The sequence below is a fragment of the Sceloporus occidentalis genome, unplaced genomic scaffold (genome assembly GCF_023333645.1).
Source record: "Sceloporus occidentalis isolate IW3139 unplaced genomic scaffold, rSceOcc1.0.p SCAF_5, whole genome shotgun sequence".
NCBI classification, from domain to species: Eukaryota; Metazoa; Chordata; class Lepidosauria; order Squamata; family Phrynosomatidae; genus Sceloporus; species Sceloporus occidentalis.
In genome coordinates this window covers 2,689,778-2,715,708 of record NW_028316985.1, presented here as the reverse complement: position 1 = coordinate 2,715,708, position 25,931 = coordinate 2,689,778, and the positions used below count along the sequence as shown (strand labels likewise).

Here is a 25,931-nt window from a genome sequence, read left to right as displayed (position 1 = left end):
TGGTGGAGTCTCCTCCTTTGGAGGTCTTTAAGCAGAGGCTGGACGGCCATCTGTCAATGGGACGCTTTGACTGAGAGTTCCTGCATGGCAGAAGAAGGGGCTTGGACTGGATCAGGGCCCCTGAGGCTTCTTCCACCTCTGATTCTAAATGCGCATAATGTATTCATAGACGAGCTAGCTATATATATAATTGGATGCATTTTGTATGTGCATATTTTATATTAATTACTGTGTTATATTTATGTAATATATTAATTCCTTGTGTATATAATTAGCATATATTAATATATTATTGCTACATTCAAAATATGACGCATTCCCAAAACCCTTCGAAGGGGCGGGCTGAGGGAGAACCGAACTAGGACACTCTCCTCACACAGCTCCCTCCCGCCGCCAACTGTTATGAGTCTGAGGCGGCCGCTCCCTGCCTTTTATACCCGGCCCCGCCCACTCGCCACCTCACCATCTCCGTGAGGGGAAAAAACCAAAAGACCCCGCCTCCGAGACTCCTCCCTCTGGCCAATCCCTGCCTCGATACCTCCTGAGTGGCACGAAGAGCTCGACCAATCGTGAGCCCCGCCTGTGTGACTCCTCCCTCCGACCAATCCGCGACCGGGTAGCATTAAAGGCCCGTCCAATCGGGGGCCGCGGCATACGTCACGCGCGCAAAAGATCTTGCGTTCTGCGCCTGCGCCGTGGCGCTCTGTGTCCCAGTCCCACTCCGGCGAAGGGCTGCCGCGCTGGACTTACGGTACGTGAGGGAAGCCCAAGGAAGGCTCGGCGGTGGGTCGGTCGCGGGCAAGGGGGGTTACTTTAGTCCCCGGCTTCGGCCTCCTCAAAGGCCGGACCCGAGGCTTTCCAGTCAGGGAGCCGTTCCCCCTTACCAGCGCAACAGCAGCCCCATCGCCCCCCTCCAGCCCTGCTAGGAAGTCTGTGGCCTTCTGTCAGCCATTGGACCCAACCGTCCTTGGCTTCCAAAGGACCTTGGTTTGGCCATTTGATATCACAGGCCAGCTTCTTACTGTGCCATTGTGTTCAATGGGACTTCAGCGTTAAACAGTCGTAATATATATTGAGCATATTTAGTAATGATGGTAATGATAATAACAATCCCTGCACCGGTTGTCTGCTATGCTTTATTGTTCGACTGCTGAGAGCATCCATGGATTTTGGTGTCTGGGGTGTGTGTGTCTGTGTGTGTGTGTCCTAAAACCAAACCTGAGTGGCTACCAAGGGCCCACTGTAATAATGATCATCATCATCATCATGCCCCATTGTATATAATGGGACTTGGGCATCCATGGATTTCGGTATCCATGAGGGTCCTGGAACCAAACCCCAGTGGATCCAAACAACAACAACAACCACAACCCCCATTGAATATAATGGGACTTGAGCCTCCCTGGATTCCAGTATCCACGGAGGAGGGGGGTGTTCTGGAACTATGCCTCAGTGGATACCAAGAGTCCGCTGTAGTAATAGTAGTCCTAGTAGTAGCAATGATAATAATAAATACCCCACTGTATACACTGGGACTTAAGCAACCACACATTTTGGTATCCATGTAGCATCCTGGAGCCAAAGCCCAGCCCAGGCCCCACTTTCATGATGGTAATAATAATAAATGCCACCAGCACATTGTATATAACGGGACTTGAGCAGCCATGAAGTTTGATATCAATGGGACATCCTGGAAGCAAACCCCAGCAGATACCAAGGCCTACTATTATAATAATAAAAACATCCCATTGCAGATAATGGGACTTGAGCAGCCATGAAGTTTGATATCCACGGAGGGTCCTGGAACCAAACTCCAGTGGATGCCAAGGGCCCCTTGTAATCCAGTGTCTCTGAGGGGCACAAGATTAAAGAAGGCACCCCAAATATGGACTCTTTGCTTGGCTTCCCAAATAAGAAGGGCACTGACAAATAAAGAGAGCGATAGAGAAAGGGAGGGAAGCGGGCAGCTGGGAAGGAAAAAAGTGTGCCTACTTTGCAAAGAGCAAAACTGAGTCCCTCTGAAACAGCAGAGTTCTGTTGCATCTTAAAGAGGCCAAAAACTATTAATAACGTGAGTTATAAATCCAAAACACAGTAATCCAGTTTGAGACCGCTTTCACTGCCCAGGCTCAGTGCTAGGGAACCCTGGGAATTGTAGTTTATTGTGGCCCCAGAGCTCTCTGACAGAGAAGGCGCAATCTGTCCCAGAATTCCCTGCCCTTGAGCCAGGACAGTTAAAGCCGTATCAGACTGGATTATGTCCGCAATGTGATTTGGACCATAGCCTGCTTATTCAATGCCCAAAGTGTTACCCAGAATTTTAGGTACTTGTTCATCATATCTGAGTGAAGTCAGAGGGACCTTAAACACTGAACAGCTGTGGATTAACAGTAGAGGCCATTCGCTGTCACCCACAAGAGTCTTTGTTGACCTCAACTGGCTAGTCTTCAAGACTCCTCTTTCTCTCTCTGTACTTTCCAAAAGGGAAAAAAAAACCTGTTGCGTGAATATATTTTAGTTTAGTCTGGTGCTTTGAAAATGTTTTCACAAGTTTTCTTGCTTGTCAAGGTCAGCAGTGGGTTTCTTCCAGACGAGAACGCGATGTGAGCAAGGTCTGCCAAAGCCTTTGGGGCGTTGGAGGGCTCTTCGGTTGTACAGGCAGCCTTCCATAGCCACACATTTCTTTATCCATGGATTCAACCATCCATGGCTTGAAAACGTCCCAAAAATGTTCTAAATCTCAGGAAGCGAACCTTGATTTTGCTACTTTTTAAAAGGTTGCAACAGGGCTTGAGCATCCATGGATTTTTGCATCCACAGCGGGTCCTGGAACCAAACCCCAGCAGATACCAAGGGCCCACTGTATAAGGAGGAGATAGCTCAGATACCTCAAGGCTTTAGGCTGCATCCACACTGCAGATATAATCCAGTTTGACACCCTGTTAACTGCCATGTCTCAATGATGGGAGTTGTAGTTAGTTGTGGCACCAGAGCTCCCAGATAGAGAAGGCTAAATGTTTCACAAAAAAGTCCTAGAATTGCCTAGCATAGAGCCACAGCAGTTAAAATGGTGTCAGATTGGATTGTTTCTACAATGCAGATGCAGCCTTTAGCTTGGCTTTATTGCAGGAGTAAGGATGATAAGTCAAAGTATTTGGATTATTTCCATTCATCCTTCCTTTCTGGTATGAGTAAGCCACAAAAATGTGAGTTACAAAAATCAGTTGACTTCTGCTGGACATCCTCCATCTTAATGAAATTAGGGACATCCTGCATATATGCTGTACTTTTCAGAAAGCTGAAAGGCATAGCCCAGATATGCTACCAGGAGAAAATGAGTTATGCAGCCTCTATCTGTTATTTTAAAAGAATGTATTTCCTTGTGTTTCTTGTCCTTGTTTTGAGAACAGATACTAGGGCCCTTCTTATTGCCGTTATGGCGCTCTCACCACAAGTGGCCTATATATTTTTAAAGTCCTGTTTCTAAATCTTAACCCTTTAAACTGGATTTTTACTAACATTGTTCTTACTCTTTTATTAGCAGACTATTTTAGAATAGGCAAGCAAAACTCTTCACGAATAAATCAGGACATCTTATGAAGATACTCTGAAATGTGCTGTCAGACTAAATGCATTTATGTATGGCCTGTTATGAGGAGAGTTATAATATGCCAAGTTCTTGAGAAAGCAAAGGGAGTTATGTTCAGCAGCTCTGGTTTGTATTTGTGTGTATGTGGCAACTGGGGAATTGCGGATTTATAGTAGTATATTTAAATGGAAAGTTAAATTAGAATCATAGAATTGTAGAGTTGGAAGAGACCCCAAGGGCCATCCAGTCCAACCCCATTCTGCCATGCAGGAACTCTCAATCAAAGCATCCCTGACAGATGGCCATCCAGCCTCTGCTTAAAGGCCTCCAAAGAAGGAGACTCCACCACACACCAAGGGAGTGTGTTCTACTGTTTACTGCAAATTACTGCAGTTGGAAACACAGCTGCCTTGTACTGATTTGGACCCTTAGTCTCTTTAGCTCGATATTGCCAACTCTTGACTGGTAGCGTTATCTCGCCTCTGTTTCAAGCAGGATTCTTTCATAGACGTGCCTGGAGTTACTACTTCCTCCCAAGGGTCTCCCATCCAAGTGCTAACCAGGCCTGGCCCTGTTTAGCATCTGAAATCAGACAAGGTCTAGTGTGTTGAAGATGGTGTTCTATTAAACATAGACATTAGTAACACTCATTCCTCATATATATATTGGAGCCTTCTGAGGAGTAATGGGAGCTATAGTCCATCTTACCCGGAAGGCATCTAGTTAGGGAAGACTGCGATGGAGCTTTCCATGGTTGGGTATCTCTAGTGTGGGATCCATTCCTGTGTACCATTTTGCAGGGCATTGGAGAGGAGCATGTTGTTTTGCTGCCAAGCTGCAGATGTGACAAGTGGTTTTGTCCCCCATGCTCTCTTTCTCCATGCCTTCAGCTTCAGATGCTGTTCACCATCTTTATCAATGACTTGGATGAAGGAAAAGAGGGCATGCTTATCAAATTTGCAGATGACATCAAATTAGGAGTAGCTAATAGCCCAGAGGACAGGATCAAAATTCAAAATGACCTTAATAGATTAGAGAGGTGGGCTAAAACTTAACAAAATGATTTTGATCACAGAGAAATGTAAGGTACTGCACTTAGGCAGAAAAAAATGAAATGCATAGATATAGGATGGGTGACACCTGGCTGAACGTGTGAAAAGGATCCGGGAGTTCAAGTAGGCCACAAATTGATATCAATAGTGCGATGCGGCAGCTAACAAGGCCAATGTGATTTTAGGCTGCATCAATAGAGGTATAGTGTCTAGATTAAGGGACGTAATAGAGACACTCTCTTCTGCTTTGGTCAGGCCCCACCTGGAATATTGTGCCCAGTTCTGGGAACCACAATTCAAAAAGGATGCTGAGAAACTGGAGGATGTCCAAAGGAGGGCGACTAAAATGGTGAAGGGTCTGGAAACCATGAAATCCTATGAGGAATGACTTAGGGAGCTGGGGATGTTTAGCCTGGAGAAAAGAAGGTTAAGAGGTGATATGATAACCCTGTTTAAATATTTGAAGGGATGTCATATTGAGGAGGGAGCTAATTTGTTTTCTGCTGCTCCAGAAAACAGGACCCGGAACAATGGATGCAAGCTCCAGGAAAAGAGATTCCACCTCAACATTAGCTGGAACTTCCTGAGAGTAAGGGCTGTTCAACAGTGGAACACACTCTTTCCTGGGAGTGTAGTGAAGACTCCTTCCTTAGAGGCTGGATGGCCATCTGTTGGGGATGCTTTGATTTAGATTTCCTGCATGGCAGAATGGGGTTGGACTGGATGGCCTTGCAGTCTCTTCCAACTCTATGATTCTATGAGGAAAGATCTGGGGATGTTTAGCCTGGAGAAGAGAAGGTTAATGGGTGATATGATAGCTCTATTTAGGTATTTGAAGGGGTGTCACATTGAGGATGGAATGATCTTGCTTTCTGCTGCTTCAGAGAATAGGACATGGAGCAATGGATTCAAAGTACAGGAAAAGAGATTCCATGTCAACATTGGAGAGAACCTTCTAATGGTCAGAGCTGTTTGATGGTGGATGCTGCCTTTTAAGGCAGTCGAGTCTCCTTTGGAGGGTCTTAAACAGAGGCTGGATAGCCATCTGTCCCAAGCAGTGCTTTGCTTGTGTATTCCTGCATGGCAGAAGGGTTGAACTGAGTGGCCCTTGAGGTCTCTTCCAACTCTTGGATTCTAGGTAATTTTTTAGAGCCAGACAGGAATGTCAAGTGTTAGCTTTTCTAACACTGGCAGTATATCGGTAACCAGAATGTGTGCTTAAAGAGTTTACTGGAAAGTGTTAATAGTAACACTCTGGTCTGGTTTTATAGCTTGGTGTTGCAGTAGCTGGCTGGGAACACCTCATACCTTTGGAGGTTTTCCAGGAAAGGCTGGCCTGCCTTGTTCTGCTGTCTTGACAGATCCCAGTGAGACATGATGACATCGATTTCCCACTGTTGATTAGAGCTTTCCAGTTTGTGTGTGCATTGGTAGCGCTTGTGGGCAGATGCCGCAAAGTTATTTTTAAGGCAGAGCTTGAATCTTGAGGAAGGCTGCACATACTTCAGGTTCTTGAAAGAGGATTCTGTGCTCCTCAAGTGTAGGTTTCCCTGGTCAGAGACTCTTTTACAGGATTCTTGTAGGTTCTTTGGCTTGTATGGATCAGAAAGCTAAACACAAACCTTTCTTTTCCCAATAAATGTTGGCCTCCCAGGAGTAGTGTAGTGTAGTATTGCGTTGATTGACCCATGTTTTATGACACACAGAGCTCTTGCAGTGAACAAATGCTGACAGAGATTGAGAGAGTGATTGAAAGAGAGAGGCCCATAAATGTTTGATGCTCTTACTGTCCTCTGTGGATCCAAAGGGCAGAGATTGCTACTTCTTTCATTCTCCAGTTCCTTAGCTTCACACTTGCATAGTTACTGTGGCAAGTTTAGCTATGGATCTGTGAACATAACTCAATGGCATGAGACATGTGCTTGACCTACGTTTCCCAGTAATTTGGAAGCAATGAGAGAAGCATATTTTGCTTTGGCAAAATGAAAATCTGTCAGAGTGGGGGAATGAAATGCATGCACTGCTTTATGTCCCTTAAACCTAAACATGATTTGATGGGAAGTTGAAGGCTTTCATGGCCGGCATCCATGGTTTTTTGTGTTTTTTTCAGGTTATGTCGCCATGTTAAAAAAAAAGACATGATTTGATGGCTTTAACAGCTTTAAAAGGCACCTTGGGTTGGACTGTGGACATTTCCAAGAACAGTTGTGGGCCTTCATCTTATCTCTTCCAGCACTTAATATGGTTAAAATACCATATTGATGAGCAAAGATGTTGCCACAGTATTTTGGACAATTTGTTGCTGGCAGAAAATCAGGTTGGAATTTAGTTCCCCTAAAACTTTGCTCTTTTTAAGAGGAATCTTACCTAGTGATTTGTTTGAAATATGCAGTACTTAGCTACTATGTTAGAACAAGAATATCCGTTATTTATTATGATGCTCCTTTGTGTATAATTCAAACTTCGTCCTACCAAAGGTGGAGTGTGGCATTAACCTCCAAAGGCAGTGGGTTGCTGCCGACTCCATCAGCTGTTTGAAATATTTGTTAAACCTTTTTTAAAGGAGGCCTGAATAATTTATGTTCAAAAACATCATATTTTGATGTAATTTCCAGTATGTGGCACGTGTCCTGTTTCACGACTTTTTTTTAAATTAAAAAAAGACTTGATGTGATCAAGGAACCAATTTACCTTTATTGAAATAAATGGGGAAGTGAAAGAATCAAATGTCTCTGCCCATTCTGTCACTAATAGCTACTCAAAAGGGATCGGGAGTGTGAGTTTTTATTTTGTTTGTATGATGAAGAGTGTGGATGAGTGGTTATACCACTTCAGGAGCACTGGAGTAGATTTTTTCTGTTTTTGTGGGGTGGGGAACTGGGAATCTTTATGTATATTCCTGTGCTTAAACCCCAGTGCTACCCTTTTCAAAGCCTTTCCAGATCCCTTGTACTCCAAGCACTCCTTGGAGGTTAATTCTGCTGCAAAGTGGCTGTCTCTTGACAGAGGAATTAATAGACATGGAGCTAATTTGCAGGACAGATTTATTATTTGTAATAATTTCTACTGGGGGGCTGGCATTAGCTGCATGAGGCTGTTTCCTGGAAAATATCAGAGAATCTTGCAGCACCTAAAGTGTAATATTTAGAGGAATATTAGTGTAATATTTAGAGGAAGCTGGTGGGAGCGGCTTCCTCTAAAGGCCGGCTCGCCGGCCCCCCCACGCCACCGGGAACCAGCACCCGTGCCCAGAGCGGAGGAGGACTCTGTTTGCCGCCTGGCGCGGCGTTTTCTAAAGGGGGAGGAGTCGGTTGGAGCGGCTTCCTCTAAAGGCCGGCCCGCTGGCCCCCAGAGAAACATCAGCGCCAGCCCCCATACTATCGGAAACGAGCGCTTAGTGCGGGGTGGACTGTGCTGTGGGGTGGGGTGGGGGTTTGGTTTTCTGTTTTTTTCTGTTTTTGTGGGTCAATAAGCAGCTGGGAATGATTGTTGCATCTTTCCCTTTCCATCATTGCTGCATTATGGGGAGAGAAGGAGGGCACGGATGGGGGATATGTCTTGGTTGGGGAGGTGGGGGTTAAACATCTAGATGAGCGCGGGGCTCCTATTGAGGTAGTGTGGGGCAGGGGAAGGTATGGCGGTAGGAGTGCGGATTGGCGTTACAGGGGAAGGCGAGATCGATGCTTAATATCTATCTCTCCTTCCAGTCCCTCTCCTAACCAAAAGGACCTGAGGGTCATTCCAACCATACCACAAACCCTGTCTCTGCTCCTGTGCAATGCCAGGTCCATTAAGAACAAGTCCCACATTGTCCATGATATGCTGGAAGATAACAACTGTGACCTGGCTTGCATTACTGAGACCTGGCTTGGGCCTGAAGGGGAAGCTGTGTGGGCTCAGGCCCTGCCAGCCGGGTACTCAGTGAAGGACCAGACCAGGTTAGGTGGGCGGGGAGGGGGGTGTCGCTTTGATCCATAAGAACACCTTGTCTCTCTCCAGGAACCATGTTCGTCAAACTTCCTACATCGAGTGTATTTACTTGACTCTGAAGGCCAGGGACAGTCTAGGGATTTTGTTGGTGTACCGACCACCTCGTGCGCTATCAGACTCCCTTAACAAGCTGACACAGTTGGTCTCGGAGCTGTTGTTGGAAACACCCAGGCTACTTGTCCTGGGTGACTTCAACATCCCCTTCGCGGCCAACCATGTTCCATCCGGTGCGGCTCGGGAATTCATGGATACCATGACTTCCATGGGCCTGTCTCAACTGGTCTCGGGTCCGACACATTTTGCAGGTAATATTCTCGATATGGTCTTTTGTACGGACATGGAAAATCCGTGGGTGGAAATATCTAATATATCCCCCTTGTCATGGACGGATCACTTCCTGGTGGAGGCAAGGATCAAGGCTTCTACCCAGATCCCTCCTGGAGGTGGTGGACCTATTAGAATGGTCCACCCTCGAAGGCTGATGGAACCCAAAAGGTTCCACGAAGCCCTAGAGGGGTATATGGTTGGAAATGACGGGGACTCTGTTGATGCCCTGACTGGTATCTGGGATACCGGTCTCTCTAGGGCTATACACAGCATCGCTCCCAAGCGCCCTCTCAGGCCTGCTTCCAAATGTAAGCCCTGGTATACGGAAGACCTCCGGGTGCGGAAGCGGGTCCTGCGACGGCTAGAGCACCGCTGGCGGAAACACCTACGCTTAGCCAATAAGGCTCTCCTGGACCACCTTTTGGAGGACTACGGAGAGGCGATACGGGCAGCTAAGAACTCGTTCTATGGTGCTCGTATCGCGTCCGCGGAGTCACGTCCAGCAGAGTTGTTCAGGGTAGTCAGGGAACTAACTCAGCTCCCTCCTGCCCCGAACCAGATCCTTGAACCTTCTAAGGCCTGCTGTGACCAATTCAACAACTTCTTCGCGGATAAAACCTCTCGGATAAGCGAAGGTCTTGAAGCCAGCATTAGAGCAGAACCTAGAGCAGAGGTATCCAGAGCTTCCGTGGACTCAGTTATACTGGATCAGTTTGAGTCTGTTAGTACCGAGGATGTGGACAGGATCCTTCGAAGTGTCAGGAAGACGACTTGCTCTCTCGATCCCTGTCCCTCATGGCTAGCGGCACAGGGGGGGGCCGGTTGTGATTTCATTGCTACACCGGATTATTAATACATCTTTGAGGGATGGGCAATTTCCAACTAAATTGAAATTGGCCATAGTAAAACCTTTGTTAAAAAAGCCCTCCCTTGACCCCCTGTTGCATAACAATTATCGGCCAGTTTCGCTCTTGCCATTTCTGGGGAAGGTGATCGAGAGGGTGGTTGCTCTCCAGCTTCAATCGATCCTGGATGAAGCGGACTATCTAGACCCATTTCAAACCGGCTTCCGGGCGGGTTACGGGGTTGAGACCGTCATGGTCGCCTTGGTCGATGACCTCCGTCTGGGCATGGACAGGGGAAGCGTGTCCCTGTTAGTGCTCTTGGACATCTCAGCGGCTTTCGATACCATAGACCATGGTATACTTCTGGAACGCCTGGCAGAGGTGGGAATCGGGGGCACTGCACTCCAGTGGTTCCGGTCCTACCTCTCTGGGAGGTTCCAGATGGTGCAGCTGGGGGACGTGTGCTCCGACAAGAGGGCCCTTACATCTGGGGTCCCTCAAGGAGCCATTCTGTCCCCCATGCTATTTAACATTTACATGAAACCGCTGGGAGAGATCATCTGGAGACATGGGGCAGGGGGTTATCAGTACGCTGATGACACCCAAATAGTCTTCTCTATGCCTCCGACTGATGCAGTGACCGGGGATGGCATCTCTCCTCTTGTGGCCTGCTTGGAGTCGGTAATGGGCTGGATGAGGGAAAACAGACTCAGCCTGAATCCAGAGAAAACGGAAGTACTTGTGATAGGTTCCCCTGGTCCAGGGATGGCGGTAATTCCACCTGTCCTGAACGGGGTCACGCTCCCCATGAAGGACTCGGTACGCAGTCTGGGGGTGCTCCTTGACTCGTCGCTCCACCTTACATCTCAAGTGGATGCGACAGTCAGGAGCACCTGTTATCAGCTTCGGCGGATACGCCAGCTGCGTCCCTACCTGGGCCGGAGGGACCTTGAAACTGTTGTACATGCTCTGGAAACCTCTCGCTTGGATTTCTGCAATGCGCTCTACATGGGGCAACCCTTGTACCATACCCGGAAGCTGCAACTAGTGCAGAATATGGCAGCTCGACTGGTCACTAATACATCTAGGGCCAGTCATATAGCTCCAGTGCTTAAAGATCTGCACTGGCTGCCTATTCGCTTCCGGGCGCAATACAAGGTGTTGGTCGTTACCTATAAAGCCCTAAATGGCTTGGGCCCAGGGTATCTGATGGACCGCCTCTCCCCATATAATCCGCCCCGCACCCTCAGATCATCGGGGCACCAACTTCTAAGAGTTCTGGAGGCCAGGTTAGCTTCTACTTCCAGAAGGGCCTTTACGATCTCAGCCCCCAGCCTCTGGAACTCGCTGCCCATGGAGCTCCGCGCAGCCACCTCCCTACCCCAATTTAAGAAGGGGTTGAAAATCTATCTATCTAAACAAGCCTACCCCTGAATACTTCCCCCCAGAATGTGTACTTACCTCCCCCCTTCCCTTCCCCCCCTTCCCCCTGCCAGCATTAGGCTGGCATGAGGTTGGAATGTTTTTAACATGTTTAGGTTTTTATTGTGATATGGTTTTTTGTACATTGCACTTGTTTGTTGTATATTGTATTGCTAATTTTGTTGTACACTGCCCTGATTTGAAGAAGGGCGGTATAGAAATAAAACTTTTATTTATTATTATTATTATTATTATTATTATTATTTATTTGGCATAAGCTTTTGTGGGCTGCAGCCACATCTTTGGAGGCAATCTGATGTGATCAGTAAAATGCTGAGAAGACAGCGTGACTTCTGAGAGGGTCAAAAGGCCATCCTGAATGGAGGAAGCATTTTCATGGAGCTTAAAACGAAGAACAGAGAGTCAAGATGCCAGCTAGCAAAAGGAGGCGGGCAGAACAGACTGTTGGCAGGAAAGAAGGAAAAGAAAACAGATGCAATCAAGGAATGAAGGTGTCTCTCACTGGCCTTTCATCAACTGGATTTTGTCCATCTTCATCTAACATTTCTGCCAATTCATTCTTTCCAGCCAGCTGTCTGTTCTACTTTCCTTCCTTCTTAGCTACCTAGCATTTTGATTTCCTGTTCCTTTTTCCTGAAGGAGCTTCCTCTGGGATCTTGGGCCAGGTATAGTTTGCATGGTTGGCAGTAAGGAATTGAATTGCCAAAGGTCTTTTTGGAGGTGCTGACACTTTGACCAGTGAGGGAGCATGATGCATGGGGAATGAATTTCCCTCTGAAAGGATCTAATCAGTCATTGGCTGCACTTAGTGGTGAATTACGTTCCCCTTTCCCAGGGAATGGGGGAATATGTCTGTCTGTCTTGACAGCTGCAGACTACCTCATCTGTAGGAGGCTGACCTGGTCAGTATATACAGAACTTAACCCAACATACTACGATCAAGCAGATGTGTGTCCAACTAGCTAACCATGCCTCCATGGTAGTTTCTGGGGCATCAGAAAACAATAGCCCCAGGGATCATCTTGGAACATTTAACATGCTGTTTTCAGGCTCTATCACTCCTTGTTAATTAAGATTACTGGTTTCTTGCAGGGGTACAGTAAATGCAGCAATTACAGTGTTAATTACTTTTTTTCCACTTGGAAGCACCCCCCTCCGAGGAAGAGAGAGCTGTTGGGTGTGATTAACAGTCCCCACAGGAAGCCTAGAGCTGCAGCATTTGTATCTGGAGTCGAAACAAGCTTAATTTGCTCTTCTTTTCATTTTCCAAGGGTTTCATCATGGTTGTGGCTATTCGACAAATCGCTGTGTACCTCTTCCTGTGGGCCCTCTGTGTCCTGAGCAAACCCACTGAGAAGAAGGACCGTGTCCATCATGACCCACAGCTCAGTGACAAGGTCCACGATGATGCACAGAATTTTGACTATGACCATGATGCCTTTCTAGGGGCTGAGGAGGCCAAGACCTTTGACCAGTTGACACCAGAAGAGAGCAAGGAGAGGCTGGGGTAAGAGAACCTCGGTATGAATGACATGTCCCGGGGCAGGCATTTGCTTTCATTTCTGCTCTGATGCATGGGTACTTCTTGTTTTTTAGAAGGCCTGTGGTAGACACGAGGCCGCTTCAGCTTGCCATAAGCCCTTCCCAGAGTGTAGGCACACTTGTGAGCTGGCAAAGTGAACACATTCTAACATTTTGGAGAGTGCTGTCCATCTACAATGGATATTTCCTTGTGTTGCACAAGCCAGCTGCGCTACCCAGTTTTCCTTTACACAGACTTTTAGCCCAGTAGTAGCTACATTTACTCAGAGGTAAGCCCTGCTGAATTAAAGGTAACTCAGGCTAAGTCAGAGTATGTGGGGTCTCTTGGCCTTACTGACGTCAGTGAAGATGCATCCTGTTAAGTTGCTGATTAACCATAATAAAATTCCAGCCCACACTAAGATGTGGGCAGTTAGCTGCTCTTAACTGATACCTGAACAAAGCCTTGCTGTTCACACTAAAAAAAAGGCAATGCTAATAAATTAACTTCTTCTGTTTCACTGCTTCTGTTTAGATTAGCTCAGCAACAATGCTTTGACCTTGACAGTGACCAGTGGCTCTCCCTCTGCAGTGGGAAATGCTCCCTTTCTGCTAACGCACACAAACACACACATGGACATAGTCTCTGTGGCCAAGTGTCAGGTAACAGTGCTGACAGCTGTGGTTATATTTGGCTGTGCATTCTTACACTTTTGCTGGCCCACACATGGGAGCTTTTCTTGGGAGGAGAAATCTTGTAGATTTGTCTTGTGAGTAGCACTGTAGCACCCAGATTTTCTAAACTTGTCACACTGACTGTTGACTTCAGTATTAGACAAAAAGGCTAGGATTCAATTTTTCTTCATGGTGGTTTAAATGGAAATAGTGTTCTTTGTTGCTTGTCCAGCAGTATCATCTGTCTGAATTATTTCTTTTCTGAGAGCTATCGTTTAATCAGAATTCATAAAGAACTGTATTACTTTTCATGGCCAGAGTCTCCATCCAAACTGGTCTGGGGTTTTGTTCTCTTGCTGAGGGGATGTTTGTCAAGCAGGTCAGGCAGATTGTAGGGCACTTTCTGAATCTTACCCTGAATTATCACCTTGTTTGACCTTTCTTTGTAGATTAAATGTCAGTTCTAAAACATTTGTTGCTGAAAGCAGAGGAGAGAGGAAGGGCACAGCTGTAATGCCTGGCAAGGAAAAGTTTCTCTGTGGTTCACTTGGCAAGAAAAAGAACCTCACACTTCAAAGGAAAAGTGCTAATGCAATACAAAGTCTCTTTACTAGAGAGTGGCAGGCAACAAGCTTAAGAAGAACAGCTAAACTCATTTATTCAAAAACAGTAAAAGTGTTAACACTGGTACAGTCTCCTTGCTAGAAAGTGGAAGGCAACTAGCTTGAGAAGAGCAGCTGGACTATTTACTCAAAACCAATAAAATTACCTCCCATCCCCATCCTGTCCCAGTCATGCTTTTCGGTTGTTCAGCTAAAGCAGATCTGTTCCTCTTTTCCTTTGGCTGGATATCGACTTCCTCACCAGGTCCAACCTTTTTGAGCGATTGTCAGAAGTAGTAGTGACTCAAAACTCCAAAGGCACTCACCCACAACAAAACCACTAGTAGTCCATCTAGCAGTGGAGCGGAAGGAGCCCTGTGCCTCTCTGTGGCTTTCCTTTCCTCAGCACTCCAGAGACCAGGGCTGTTCATTAGGCTGTTAGATTTTATTAATTACATGTTCCAAGCTGTGGATTACATCTTGCAGCATGTGGGAAGTATCTGGGTCAGTGCCTCTGGGGCATTTGCAGGGGACCTTTGCTTGTAGTGTAGAATAAGAGACAGTGAGGAGAACCATTGAATGTCTGTGGGCCACGGCCAAGCCCTGGCAGGCAACGCCAGTGCCAGTTCCCCTCTGCCAGTTGGTTGCTTACTGGGACTTTTTAAAGCTAAAGCTTCAGCCTGTTCCTCTCTGATGCAGAAAAGGGTGAATGAACTTTTTTTGTGGGCTGCTGAGTGAGCTCCTCTAGGCCTTCCTTCTTCCACTACAGGCGTTCTACCCGTGTCCCTGTCTCCCAGTGCGTGGTCCTACTTGGTAGGTCCAGGTTTGTTTCTTTTAACTCTTGCTGGCTTTTTCTGCCTTTCCTACAGAAAAATTGTAAGTAAAATAGATGAAGACAAGGATGGGTTTGTAACTCCTGAAGAGCTAAAAGACTGGATTAAGTTTGCCCAAAAGCGCTGGATTTACGAGGATGTAGAGCGCCAGTGGAAGGGGCACGACCTCAATGAGGACGGGCTCATTTCCTGGGAGGAGTATAAAAATGCCACCTACGGCTACATCTTAGGTAGGTCTCTGCTGTAAGAGTGTTGCCTGACCGGTGCCTTGAAACTTGCTGTTTTGTCTTGTAGAATGATTGTAAATAAAATAGACACGGATAAGGATGGGTTTGTGACCGAGGGGGAGCTGAAGGACTGGATTAAGAAGGCACAGAAGAAGTACGTATATGACAATGTAGAACACCAGTGGCAGGAGTATGACATGAATCAAGATGGCTTGATCTCCTGGGATGAGTACAGAAACGTGACCTATGGCACTTACCTGGGTAAGGGGTCAAGTTGTCGAAGCCACAGAATTCCTGATCTCTTACCGATAAAGCAGAAGCCAGAGGGTGCCCTTCCACAGATGTCTGAAGTGCGCTGGGGTCTGGGGTGGGGTCCGGCTTCTCCACTCTTGAGAGAATTCTATGCTGTTCCTCCTTTTGGAGGAGAACTTTCTCAATCAATTGACTATTCCTCTTAATCAGATCGACTATTTCACAAATTTATACTCACAATGCTGAAGAAACCCTAAAACAGTTGAGCTCTGAATAGAAATGCAACTTCATACCTCTGCTTTATTGATGCTTTAACAGACTTCCACAAATTCCTCTGAACGGTCATACTGTAATTCCATTTAATGTTAACCTTACTTTTCCTCTTGTTTTTTAAACCTTTCCTCTCCCCAGTTCTTTGCCTTCCAAGTGTGTTGGACTGTGGTTTGACTTTGTTCCTACAAAGTTGTAATCCAACACAACTGGAGGATACCTTCTTGGGATGGGTCAAGTCTAGGAGCACTTAGTCCTTCTCTGCAGGGCTGGTGGCACTCAGGAATGTTTTTTTCTCTAGGGCAGGATTGGCACTGCTCTACTCTGAAGGTCTGATGAATACTTGGGAACTGTGCTAAATCCAGAGCTGGAAAAATTACTTTTGGAGGACTGTCACTCCCAGAATTCCACAGCCAATCCCAGCTGAGGGATTCTGGGAGGTGTACTTTAAAAAACCCTACATTTCCTTATCCTGTTGTCTGGCATCACTTAACGGCTAGGCTTTCTGGGTGTACTATGCACAACATAACATGAGCCAGAAACTTCCGGAAAGGTCCTCTCAGTTGCTGTTTGTCTTCTCATTCTTCGACAACATGCCAGTGTGAAAGGAAAAAAAATTCGGAGAGGTTCACAGTTGCATTTCCTATCATGCAACTTGATGGCAATGTGGCCAGTTCATGTGTGTATGAATTGCTAATCCTCATTTCATCATTTATGAAGTTAATTGGCAATAGAGTTCTGCTTGGGTCACTCTGCCCCACTTGACCACACTGTGGTCCCATGAGGAGAAAAGAACAGTGCCGTACCAAGAGCTTTGGGGTTCAGAGAAGCTGGGACAAAAATGTAGCATGTTAAGTGCTGCAAGAAGTGAATATTCCCCCAAAAGAAAAATCTGCATAGCAGGATTCATTGCACTGTTGTGTAAAGCAGTGATTCTTGACTGTTGGCCCATCAGATGTTTGGGACTTTAGCTTTCAGAATCCCTGTGCTGCATTGTCCTGGGGGGGATTCTGGGAGTTGAAGGTCAAAATATCTAAAGGCCCAGGAAAGTTGAAAAGCACTGCTGTTGACTTCTACGTCATTCACAAACCATCTTTGAATTATTTGCAAACCTACTTAGCTTGCGTTTCTTGGCTTTGGAGCAATTGAATTTGTAAAAGAGCTACCCCAGTTACATTGCACCATAGGCTTGTTGACCTCCCCTCTCCTTCCTATTAATTCATGTATGAATGTTTTGTTATCTGAAGTTGTTTCCAGATGAAGCTTTTATTTTGTAATTCCCGACTTCAAATAAAGAATTGGCCAGAGGAGTGGAAAGCAAGTGACAGTCTCTTCCAGCCCACTACTACTACTTCCTGTTTTCTTATCAGAAAAAAATTGTTAAAGAGCAAAAGATGAAATAGGGGCATAATTGATTTTGGAGCTCTTTCTCTGCAAGCCCCCTAAGTCAAAAGAGCAGTTTGGAACAAAGCATTTGTTGTGTTTAAACTGTTCCCAAATGGAAGCTGTTCCTTGATGGCCAAGCAAAGAATTGTGGCCATCTGAATTTTGTTTGGCTCCTCTGTGCCTGCACCTTTGCTTGAAAATACCTAAACAACCTACAGCCTTCACCTCACCCTTGGTGCTGGGAAGTGGGGATTAGATTTCAGTTGCTGCAATGATTCACACCTAACTTTGTGGCTCCACAGTTGGGAAAGAAGTGTGGGCACTTGTGATGTTTTCTGGAATGCAAAAGTACACTTCGTAAGCCAAACCAGAACACTGAAGCCTGTGCTCTTAGTCACTTCCTTAGGATAAAGAAATCATTTGCATGCTGTGCCACCTCAAAATGATTCCAGTCCTAACTGCTGTATTCTGTCCCCTGCCATTCCTGGGCACCCAACTCTTTCTGCAATAGTAGTGATAGTGTAGTAGAGTTGTTATCTTGCAAGTAGGTCTTGAATTCACACAGCCTTACTCTTGCCATTCAGATGACCCGGACCCAGATGATGGCTTTAATTACAAACAGATGATGACGAGAGACGAGAGAAGGTTCAAAATGGCTGATAAGGATGGTGATCTGATTGCTACCAAGGATGAGTTCACGGCCTTCCTGCATCCTGAAGAATATGACTATATGAAGGATATTGTGGTGCAGGTGGGTGGGGTGCCATGTTCCTCAGGCTTTCTAGCAACCATGTGCCACTTAAAAGAGGGCGCAAGTGTGATGTATGTGTTCTTCAATCAGCATCCTGGCTACCTGAAGCCTTTGTACTATTTCTGACATGTATTCTGGCCAAAAGAATGAGGGTTGGTAATTAGGGAATTTAAACTTGGTACAGGGCTAAGACTCTTAGTGGCACCCCATTCGGCCAGTCTTGGGGTGCTACTAAGAGTCGTAAGAGAATGGGGCACAAGGAAGTTAGTTTGCAAGCTTGGGTGAAAGTTTCCAGTCCCTTCCCCTTCTCTTTTAGGTTGTTAGAAGTAGTTTTAGCGATTTTAACTTAGGACCTGTTATACATCCTCCTGGAAATAAACACTTACCTTTTTGTTGTCATTCTGTGGTAAAGCAAAGAAAGGTTGGGTCCTGCTTAAGAGTGAAAAGTAATGGTCATCTTGATTTTTCTCAATAGGAAACCATGGAAGATATTGATAAGAACGGAGATGGCTTCATTGACTTGGAAGAATACATAGGTAAGTGTTCCTTCACTTTGTCTCTCTGGGTTTGTGTTGCTGTTATATTTTGTAGGCCTATTAATCACGTTGTTTGGGGGGGGCTTTTGCATCTGGTGCGTTCCAAGCCTTCATGGAAAGATGCCCTCTTATTTTTTCATGTCTTAAGAACCAGAATGGAGTTACTTTGTTTTTGCTAATTCCATGGTAAGCAAAGCAACCAGCCTGGAGGCCATTCCTTTGCACAAGAGGCAGAGGATGCTCTAATGTCTAGATCTAGTGTCTAGATCAAGGGAATCTAGTGACTAGATCAAGAAGATGATCTAGTGTCTAGATCAAGGGAAATAATAGTGCCACTTTATTTTCCTCTGGTCAGACCCCACCTGGAATATTGTGTCCCGTTCTGGGCACCACAATTTAAAAAGGGTGTTGAGAAACTGGAGCATGTCCAAAGGAGGGCGACTAAAACGGTGAAGGGTCTGGAAACCATGAAACCCTATGAGGAATGACTGAGGGAGCTGGGGATGTTTGGCGTGGAGAAGAGAAGGTTAAGAGGAGATATGATAGCCCTGTTTAAATACTTGAAGGGATGTCATATTGAGGAGGGAGCAAGCTTGTTTTCTGCTGCTCCAGAGACTAGGACCCAGATCAATGGATGCAAAAGAGATTCCAGCTCAACATTAGGAAGAACTTCCTGACCGTAAGGGCTGTTCAACAGTGGAACACACTCCCTCGGAGAGTGGTGGAGTCTCCAGAGGCTGGATGGCCATCTATCAGGGATGCTTTGATTTAGATTTCCTGCATGGTAGGGGGTTGGATTGGATGGCCCTTGCCGTCTCTTCCAACTCCATGATTCTATGTTTCTCTGCCCAGTTCGGCCTTTACCAAGTAGAAATTGGCTTTGCCCCATGGTTTTTTCATACACTGGAACATTTTTAAATGGAGAGTGGGCCTCAAGGTAAGGGATGCTGGGAACCCTTGTGCATAAGTTCCTGTTTCTTAGTACACAGTCTTGGAGGTCCAAACAGGGTGTTGGTACATATGGAGCTTCATAAACACGATGACTGGAACTTGAGTGAGGCTAGAGCAATAGCCGCCTGAGACAGAGGATAGGGCTCAAGACACAGGCTCAGGACTTGGTCATCCAGCACTTGTAATATTTTTTAGATTGTAAGCCTGAGGGCGGGGAACTATTATCCCCCCTCTTGTAAGCCGCCCGGATTCCCAGTGATTGGATGACATATAAATAAATCCTATTATTATTACTACTACTACTACTACTACTACTGTGTGCATTAAGACATAGGTACAGAGATAATGGCTTTTCTGATGAGAAAACAAAGGCAGCAGCACAAGGAGTTGCCCTCCAGATTCTAGCAAATTTTTCCTATGTACCAGAAAGTGGAAAGTGAGGCCACAGTCTCATTTCACCCCCAACCCACTTTTGTAGTCTCCAGAACCTGCCCCCTTATTAAAAAAAGAGAATTTCCCAGGCTCATTTTGAAGTGGCCTTGAACCACTTGCAAATGCTGTGGTTTTGCTCACCCACCCCCAGAGACTCCCAACATTCTCCAAGTTGATCAGAATCAGCTGAAAAATGTGAAAAGGAGCCAGGTACAAGTGTATGGCTTCCAAGAAGCCTGGAGATGAAAATTGCCCCCACTCCTTACAGTTGCCCTCCCCTGCTTTATAGCCATAACTGTTATCATCATCTTTATCTCCTCCTCTGGCATTCATCTGGAAATTGCGATCCCTGTCTCTCCTTAGAATATGAGCACCTCTTGTCAAGTGTTTGGAGCAACCCTCAGAACAGCAGATCAGCCAAGGGAAAGCAGAGCTGTTTCTGTTTGGCCATCCTTTCTGTGACAGGGAGCCAATTCCCACCAGAGAGGTTTTATTGCCACCATCACAAAATACTTGTGTGTGTTCATGCTCACCTGCTTTCAAGTTGCCTGTCAACTTATGGTGACCTCATGAATTTCATAGGGCCTTCTCAGGCAAATAATACTCAGAGGTGGTTTTGCCAGTTCCTTCCTTTGAAATTTAGTCTGCAGCACCTGGGATTCGTTTGCAGTATCCCATCCAAGTACTAACCAGGACTGACCCTGATTAGCTTCTAAGATCAGACAGGATCTAGTGCCTTTATGTAAATCATAAAGCACAGAGTTGGAACTAGCCACAACGGCCATCTCACCCAGCCTCTTTCAGGAAAAATAAGTGGCATTCCTGTTCCGTTATATTTTTTTTGTTTGTTTGTTTTGTAATTCTTACACGCTCAGGGGCTGAGCAGCTGGAGAGGCTGAAAATAGGATTAGGTTACTGAATGCGATGACGAGACTTTTTAGGCCTAATCTGTGTGTCCCCTCACCCCGTAGGTGATATGTATAGCCATGATGGTGATGCTGAAGAACCTGAGTGGGTGAAGACGGAGCGAGAACAGTTTGTAGAGTTCAGGGACAAGAACCGCGATGGGAAAATGGACAAAGAAGAGACCAAAGACTGGATCCTCCCCTTAGACTATGATCATGCTGAGGCAGAAGCACGGCACCTTGTGTATGAGTCGGATCAGAACAAGGTGCGGAAGGCTTTGTGGAGTGGTTGGATTCTGCAGTCCATGCCAGTGGGAATCATTGGGGCCCAGATGATGCCTGGTGATCTTTCTCAGTAGTGAATGGGAGATTTGGAGCTGGCTCTTGTCTTTGCCTAAGATAGGAGAGGTTCCTGATTATTTCGGCCCATCAGGGTGTCTTCAAATGTGCCCTAACCAAATATTACCCATCCATCCTTACTTACTTTGTTAAATAGCCCACCTTTCTTCTAATATAGAATCCAAGGTGGCTTACAGCACAGATCAAAACCATTTTTGGTGCAAATTTTTTTAAAAAAGTAATCATTCCTATTAAAAAGAAATCTAAAAAGCATTTAACATATAACAATGAAGCTGAAAGTGCAGCACTCCCATTAAAAGCTCCTTCAGCCACAGCCAGTTCCTTTGCCATCTACATCTGCTCCTTGTGGAGTAATCCCTGCCTTCTCTAGGCCAGTTTTGCTGGGGCAGGAGCTTGCAGATTCTCATCTCCTAGCCTCACCTCACTGATTGCTGGGGCCAGATAAAATTGTGTCTGGTCTGAGGTGGTTCTGATCAAGTCCTGTTGAAGCACATGGGAGCCATGTAAGAGCACAGCCCCTGATGGTTTCAGAAGGGTTAGCACAGAAATCTTCCTGAAGGATTGGGCCCTCACTATTTAGCAGTATTACCATAAGCTAAAGGCCTGTGTCCCACAGGTTCCTCATGAAATCAGGTAGATGTTTGTTGTTGTTGTTGTGTATCTTCAACTTACAGCAACCCAAAAGTGGGGTTTTCATGGCAAGTTTTGTTCAGAGGGGGTTTGCCATGGCCTTCCTCAGAGGCTGAGTGTGGGTGACTGCCCCAGCTTTCCCAATGGGTTTCTGGCTGAGCGGGATTTAACCTCTGGCCTCCAGAGTCATAGGACAATGCTCAAAAGGCTGCACCATGCTGGTGGCTGGAAATCTGAACTCTCACCTGTGATCTTTGTTTCTTCCTTCAGGACGGCAAACTCACCAAAGAAGAAATTGTGGACAAGTACGATTTGTTTGTGGGCAGCCAGGCAACGGACTTTGGCGAAGCATTAGTACGACACGATGAATTCTAAACCACAGAACCCTCTTTCTTAAGAAAAAGGAAAAACAAAGTAATTATTTTTTACTGTTTCTGGAGTAACACAAGACACTCTCACTACTACTACAAAGACTGGCAGTTTCAGGCAACTACATGGGGAAACAACAACAATAATAAATCTCTCCAGTCTTTGCTTCATTTCTCCCAAAGAGATGGGAGCTCAGTGTTCTAAAAAAACACCTTTCAGTTGCCACACTTTGGGGTGTTGTTTGTTTTTGCTTTATAGATTTGCATGTTGTTTTAATGTCTAACAAGTTCTGTTTATTTTTTGTATTACTTTTGTTCTGTGAGAGGAGGAAGAATACCTTTCCTGAAACATTAGCAGCACTGCCTTCCCCATTGTGTGACCTTTCCATTCTCCCTTTTAAAAACTCCCCTATCTTGAGCTACAGAATCTGGTCGCCAAATGCCATTGAACAAAGAGGGCCCAGGAAAACAAAGAACAGAAGTATGTTTGCATTTGAGGTTTTGCCTTCTTCAGCAGCCCGGCCTTGTGAGCATGCAGTTCCACTTCAGTTTGCTTCTGCTGTCCCTGACAGTCAGCACAGGGATTTCCTCAGTATTCCTCTTAACCACTTGAGTAGTCAGGAATGCTTGGATCAAGTCACATATTTGGCTTCCTTGAACCACAGGAAAAGTGGGGTCTCTTCCCTTCACAAGTGTTCATTCCTGGGGCTTTTCCAGCTCTGGAAGTCAGCAGCCTTCACCCCTTCCCTTTTTCAGAGCAGGAACGGAGGTGATTTAACCAGTGCTGCTGCGACACTTCTGTTTGAGGTATTTCCCGAGATTTGGTGTGTTAAGGGAAGATGGGCACCTCTACCCCTTTCTCCTCCAGACTCAGGTCTGCTGCTCATAGTATGTAGTTTGAAGTTGAGCAGGTTGGATGAGACTTGGAAACAGCAAATGCCCAACCCAGAGCTGATCTCTTAAGGTAAAGAGGCAGTAGGCAAATGCCGTTTGGAGGTAAAGACCCTAAGGAAAACAGTGGGGCAGTTAAACGCTTCTGGAAATTCTGCAGTTTTGAAGTGCCTTTATTCTTGGGGGGCAGGGGAAGGAATAAACCAGGTTTCCCCACTGAAGGAGGAATTCATTGAAAAATGAATCCCTGAACGTCATGTAGAGAGAGATCCACTCTTCCCTTGTGTGTATCTGGTTGATGAAGCAGCAGCAGCAATTCAGTATTAAATGCCTTTTTAAGCAGTATTTGGGATCTTCCAGTGGGCTTTTTAAGACTCCTGGCTGCTGTATCAGGGATGGCCTCACCCTTGTTTAAGGAGGCAGATGGCACCCTCTTTTGCTCTTAGGATGTAACTTGGGAAGTTCGGCTCATCTTTCAGCAATATAATTTGAGGGCAGAATAACATTGATTGGTGTTACTTGCATCCTTTTCTTCCTTTAGCACTAGTTTGCACAGACTGTGAGGTTACTCATTCTTTGTCCTGGGTAAGGTCTGTGGAGAAGTTGAGTTGGCTAAAGCCAGGGGCTCTGTTGGCAGATTTAGGGTGTTTTTTTTGGCCAGCCCACCTGCAGTTGGTCCCCATATAGAGGCTTAGAACAGTTAAAATGTAATTTGTGTTCCTGTTTTCGTGTCAGCAAGAGTGGCATGGCTGATCTCTTTAAGCTGCTGCTTCAGGTTAGCTCTTTGAAGACTAGCAGCCCGCAAACTGTTTGAACGATCCGAGTTGCTGGGTAAGATTTTTTTTCTTTTGAATAGTGGTGACTAGTTGAATGCCTGAAGCACTGTCTCTTTCTGCTGATTTCATGTAACTGTTCAAAAATTCAAACAAAACACACATCCTGGTATAGTGAACAAGAAAGTTACTTCTGTACCAATGAGAGCAAAAGATAAATACCCTGGCCAGGATTTTTTGAGGATCTGTGTATGCCATTCAGCTGTTATTGGTGCTCAACTTGGCTGCTGATGTGAAACAGCGGAAAGTGTCTCTTCCAGTCAATAATAACGTCCATGATGTTGGAAAAGGGAGCCAAGAAGCTAGGTAGGCCGAGCCCTCCAGGAGGCAGGAAAAGTCATGGAAGAGAACAGATGCTCTTGGCTTGCCTCACATTAACACTAATGGCATGTCTGCACTGCAAATTTCTTCCTATCCTGCCATCTTTCCATGTTTAAGAGCACACCTAAAAGTACTGTATCCACGTTGAGCCTGTGTTGGTCCCTTGCTACTCTCAACTGCAGATCTGGAAACATGGGGGCATTCGTAACCCTGTGCCAGGCAGTCTCATACAACACACACACACATTTGGTGCAGGTGCTTTCAGACCTTGAGCCTCCAACTCTATCTTGGGTTGCATCTGCACTGCAGAAATAATCTAGTTTGACACCACTTGAACTGCCATGGCTCAATGCTATGAAATTCTGGGAAGGGTAGTTTGACACCAGAGCAATGGCGTTCTCAGAATTTCATAGCATTGAGCCGTGGCAGTTCAAGTGGTGTCAAACTAGATTATTTCTGCAGTGCAGATGCAGCCAATGTGAGCCAAAGGTTTAAGACACTGTGTTGCATGTGTGTGCAAAGAAAAACACTTAAAAAAAATAAATACAAGACTTGTGGCTGCCTGTGGAGAGATAATTCTAGATCGAGAATTGGTGTCTTGAGTTCGATATTCTAGTGTGTTTTCCCTTTCACGGTTGTCTCATTATTAGAGCAGATATAAAGGCCGGTGGTGGAAGAAATGGATTCACCTCTCCCAAAACACTTCATTGCCCACCTTTTTTTGGAGGGATTTTTTTGTAGAGTGTAAATGGAGTTTTATATAATGTACAACATACAGATAAGAATGGTGTCTTAATAAAACTGTTTACATCCCTTACACCTTTGTGCATGTTCAGTTGTGTGTATGCCTGTGTCTTTATGTCATTCTTGCTTAGAAAGTGTACCTTTGCTTAAAAACAAGAAAGAGCTTTGTTGGGTCTGATCCAGAACATGGGAAAGTTCCGTTTTCCTTCTTTCAGACTATTAGCTCACAGAAGTCCCTAACCAGCATAGTCGCTGCTTTATAGCCTAAATCAATTTTACGTGGACCTTGGTAACCACCTATTTTGAAGCTATATTGCGTGTGGGATGGAGGTGTCAACAACTTGATTTTAAAAGGAAAAAATGTGTGAGGTTTCTCTCTGTCTCTGTTTTGCAGATGGTCCCTTTCAGCTACTGCCAGCACATCTCAAACAGATCAAGTGTGAGGATAGTTTGGGAGCAAGAGGAACCATTCCTAGACTGACTAGCCAGGGATGGGACATGATCTTCCGTGAGAGATTAAATGCATGTAATTGAAATTAAGAGCAGCCAGCATGGCATAGTGGTTTTGAGTGTTAATCTAGGTCTCTGGGGATCAAGGTTCGAATCCCCGCTCAGCCATGGAAACCCATTAGGTGACTTTCGACAAGTCACACTCAGCCTCAGTGGAAGGCAATGGCAAGCCACTTCTGAACAACTCTTGCCGCAAAAAGCCCTGTGATAGCTTTGCTTTGAGAGCCAGGGTGGTTTGAGTGTTGGGCTTGGACTCTGGGAGCCTCAGGTTCAGATCCCTATTCAGCCATAGAAACCCATTGGGTGGCCTTGGGCAAGTCACATTCTCAGTCTCCAGGAAGGCATATCCCTTTTGTACAAATCTTGCCAAGAAACCCCCATGATAGCTTTGCCTCAGGTCCGCTGTAAGTTGGAAAGGACTTTCAGGCACACAGCAGCAGCTACAGTTAGAAATTGATTCGCCTTTTGTAATTTGAGACACCTTCTGTAACATGCTGCTCAAAATGGCTGGAGGGGGCTATGGTAGAAAGTCAACATGGACGAGAAGAGGACGGATACGGGTGTCTATTTGAGACACTCATATCCATCCACAGCCATGGCAGGAGGGTTGAGAGCAGCCCAAGGAGGCCAAATGGGGAGAATGGGGCTTCCCCCCCAGCCAGATGTGAAGACTGGATTGCTCTGCTA

At 45.8% G+C, this 25,931-nt stretch overlaps 1 protein-coding gene across 3 annotated transcripts; it reads left to right on the top strand.

Annotated features, from left to right (window-relative positions):
• The first annotated feature begins 649 nt into the window (after window positions 1-649).
• LOC149311557 (calumenin) lies at window positions 650-25,273 on the top strand. 3 transcript variants are annotated; one of them, XM_089527376.1, is made up of 7 exons: window positions 650-751; window positions 12,518-12,753; window positions 14,914-15,107; window positions 17,597-17,763; window positions 18,239-18,299; window positions 20,654-20,853; window positions 21,848-24,807. In XM_089527376.1, exons 2-7 carry the CDS (start codon window positions 12,527-12,529, stop codon window positions 21,950-21,952), a joined length of 954 nt encoding a protein of 317 aa, XP_089383502.1. In that variant the 5' UTR covers window positions 650-751; window positions 12,518-12,526; the 3' UTR covers window positions 21,953-24,807. The 3 variants fall into 3 exon arrangements, with proteins under 3 accessions (XP_089383502.1, XP_089383500.1, XP_089383501.1); XM_089527374.1 differs by lacking the exons at window positions 650-751; window positions 14,914-15,107 and adding exons at window positions 6,790-6,958; window positions 15,172-15,365; XM_089527375.1 differs by lacking the exon at window positions 650-751 and adding an exon at window positions 25,129-25,273 and having other exon boundaries at window positions 21,848-21,991.
• The last annotated feature ends 658 nt before the right edge of the window (window positions 25,274-25,931 follow it).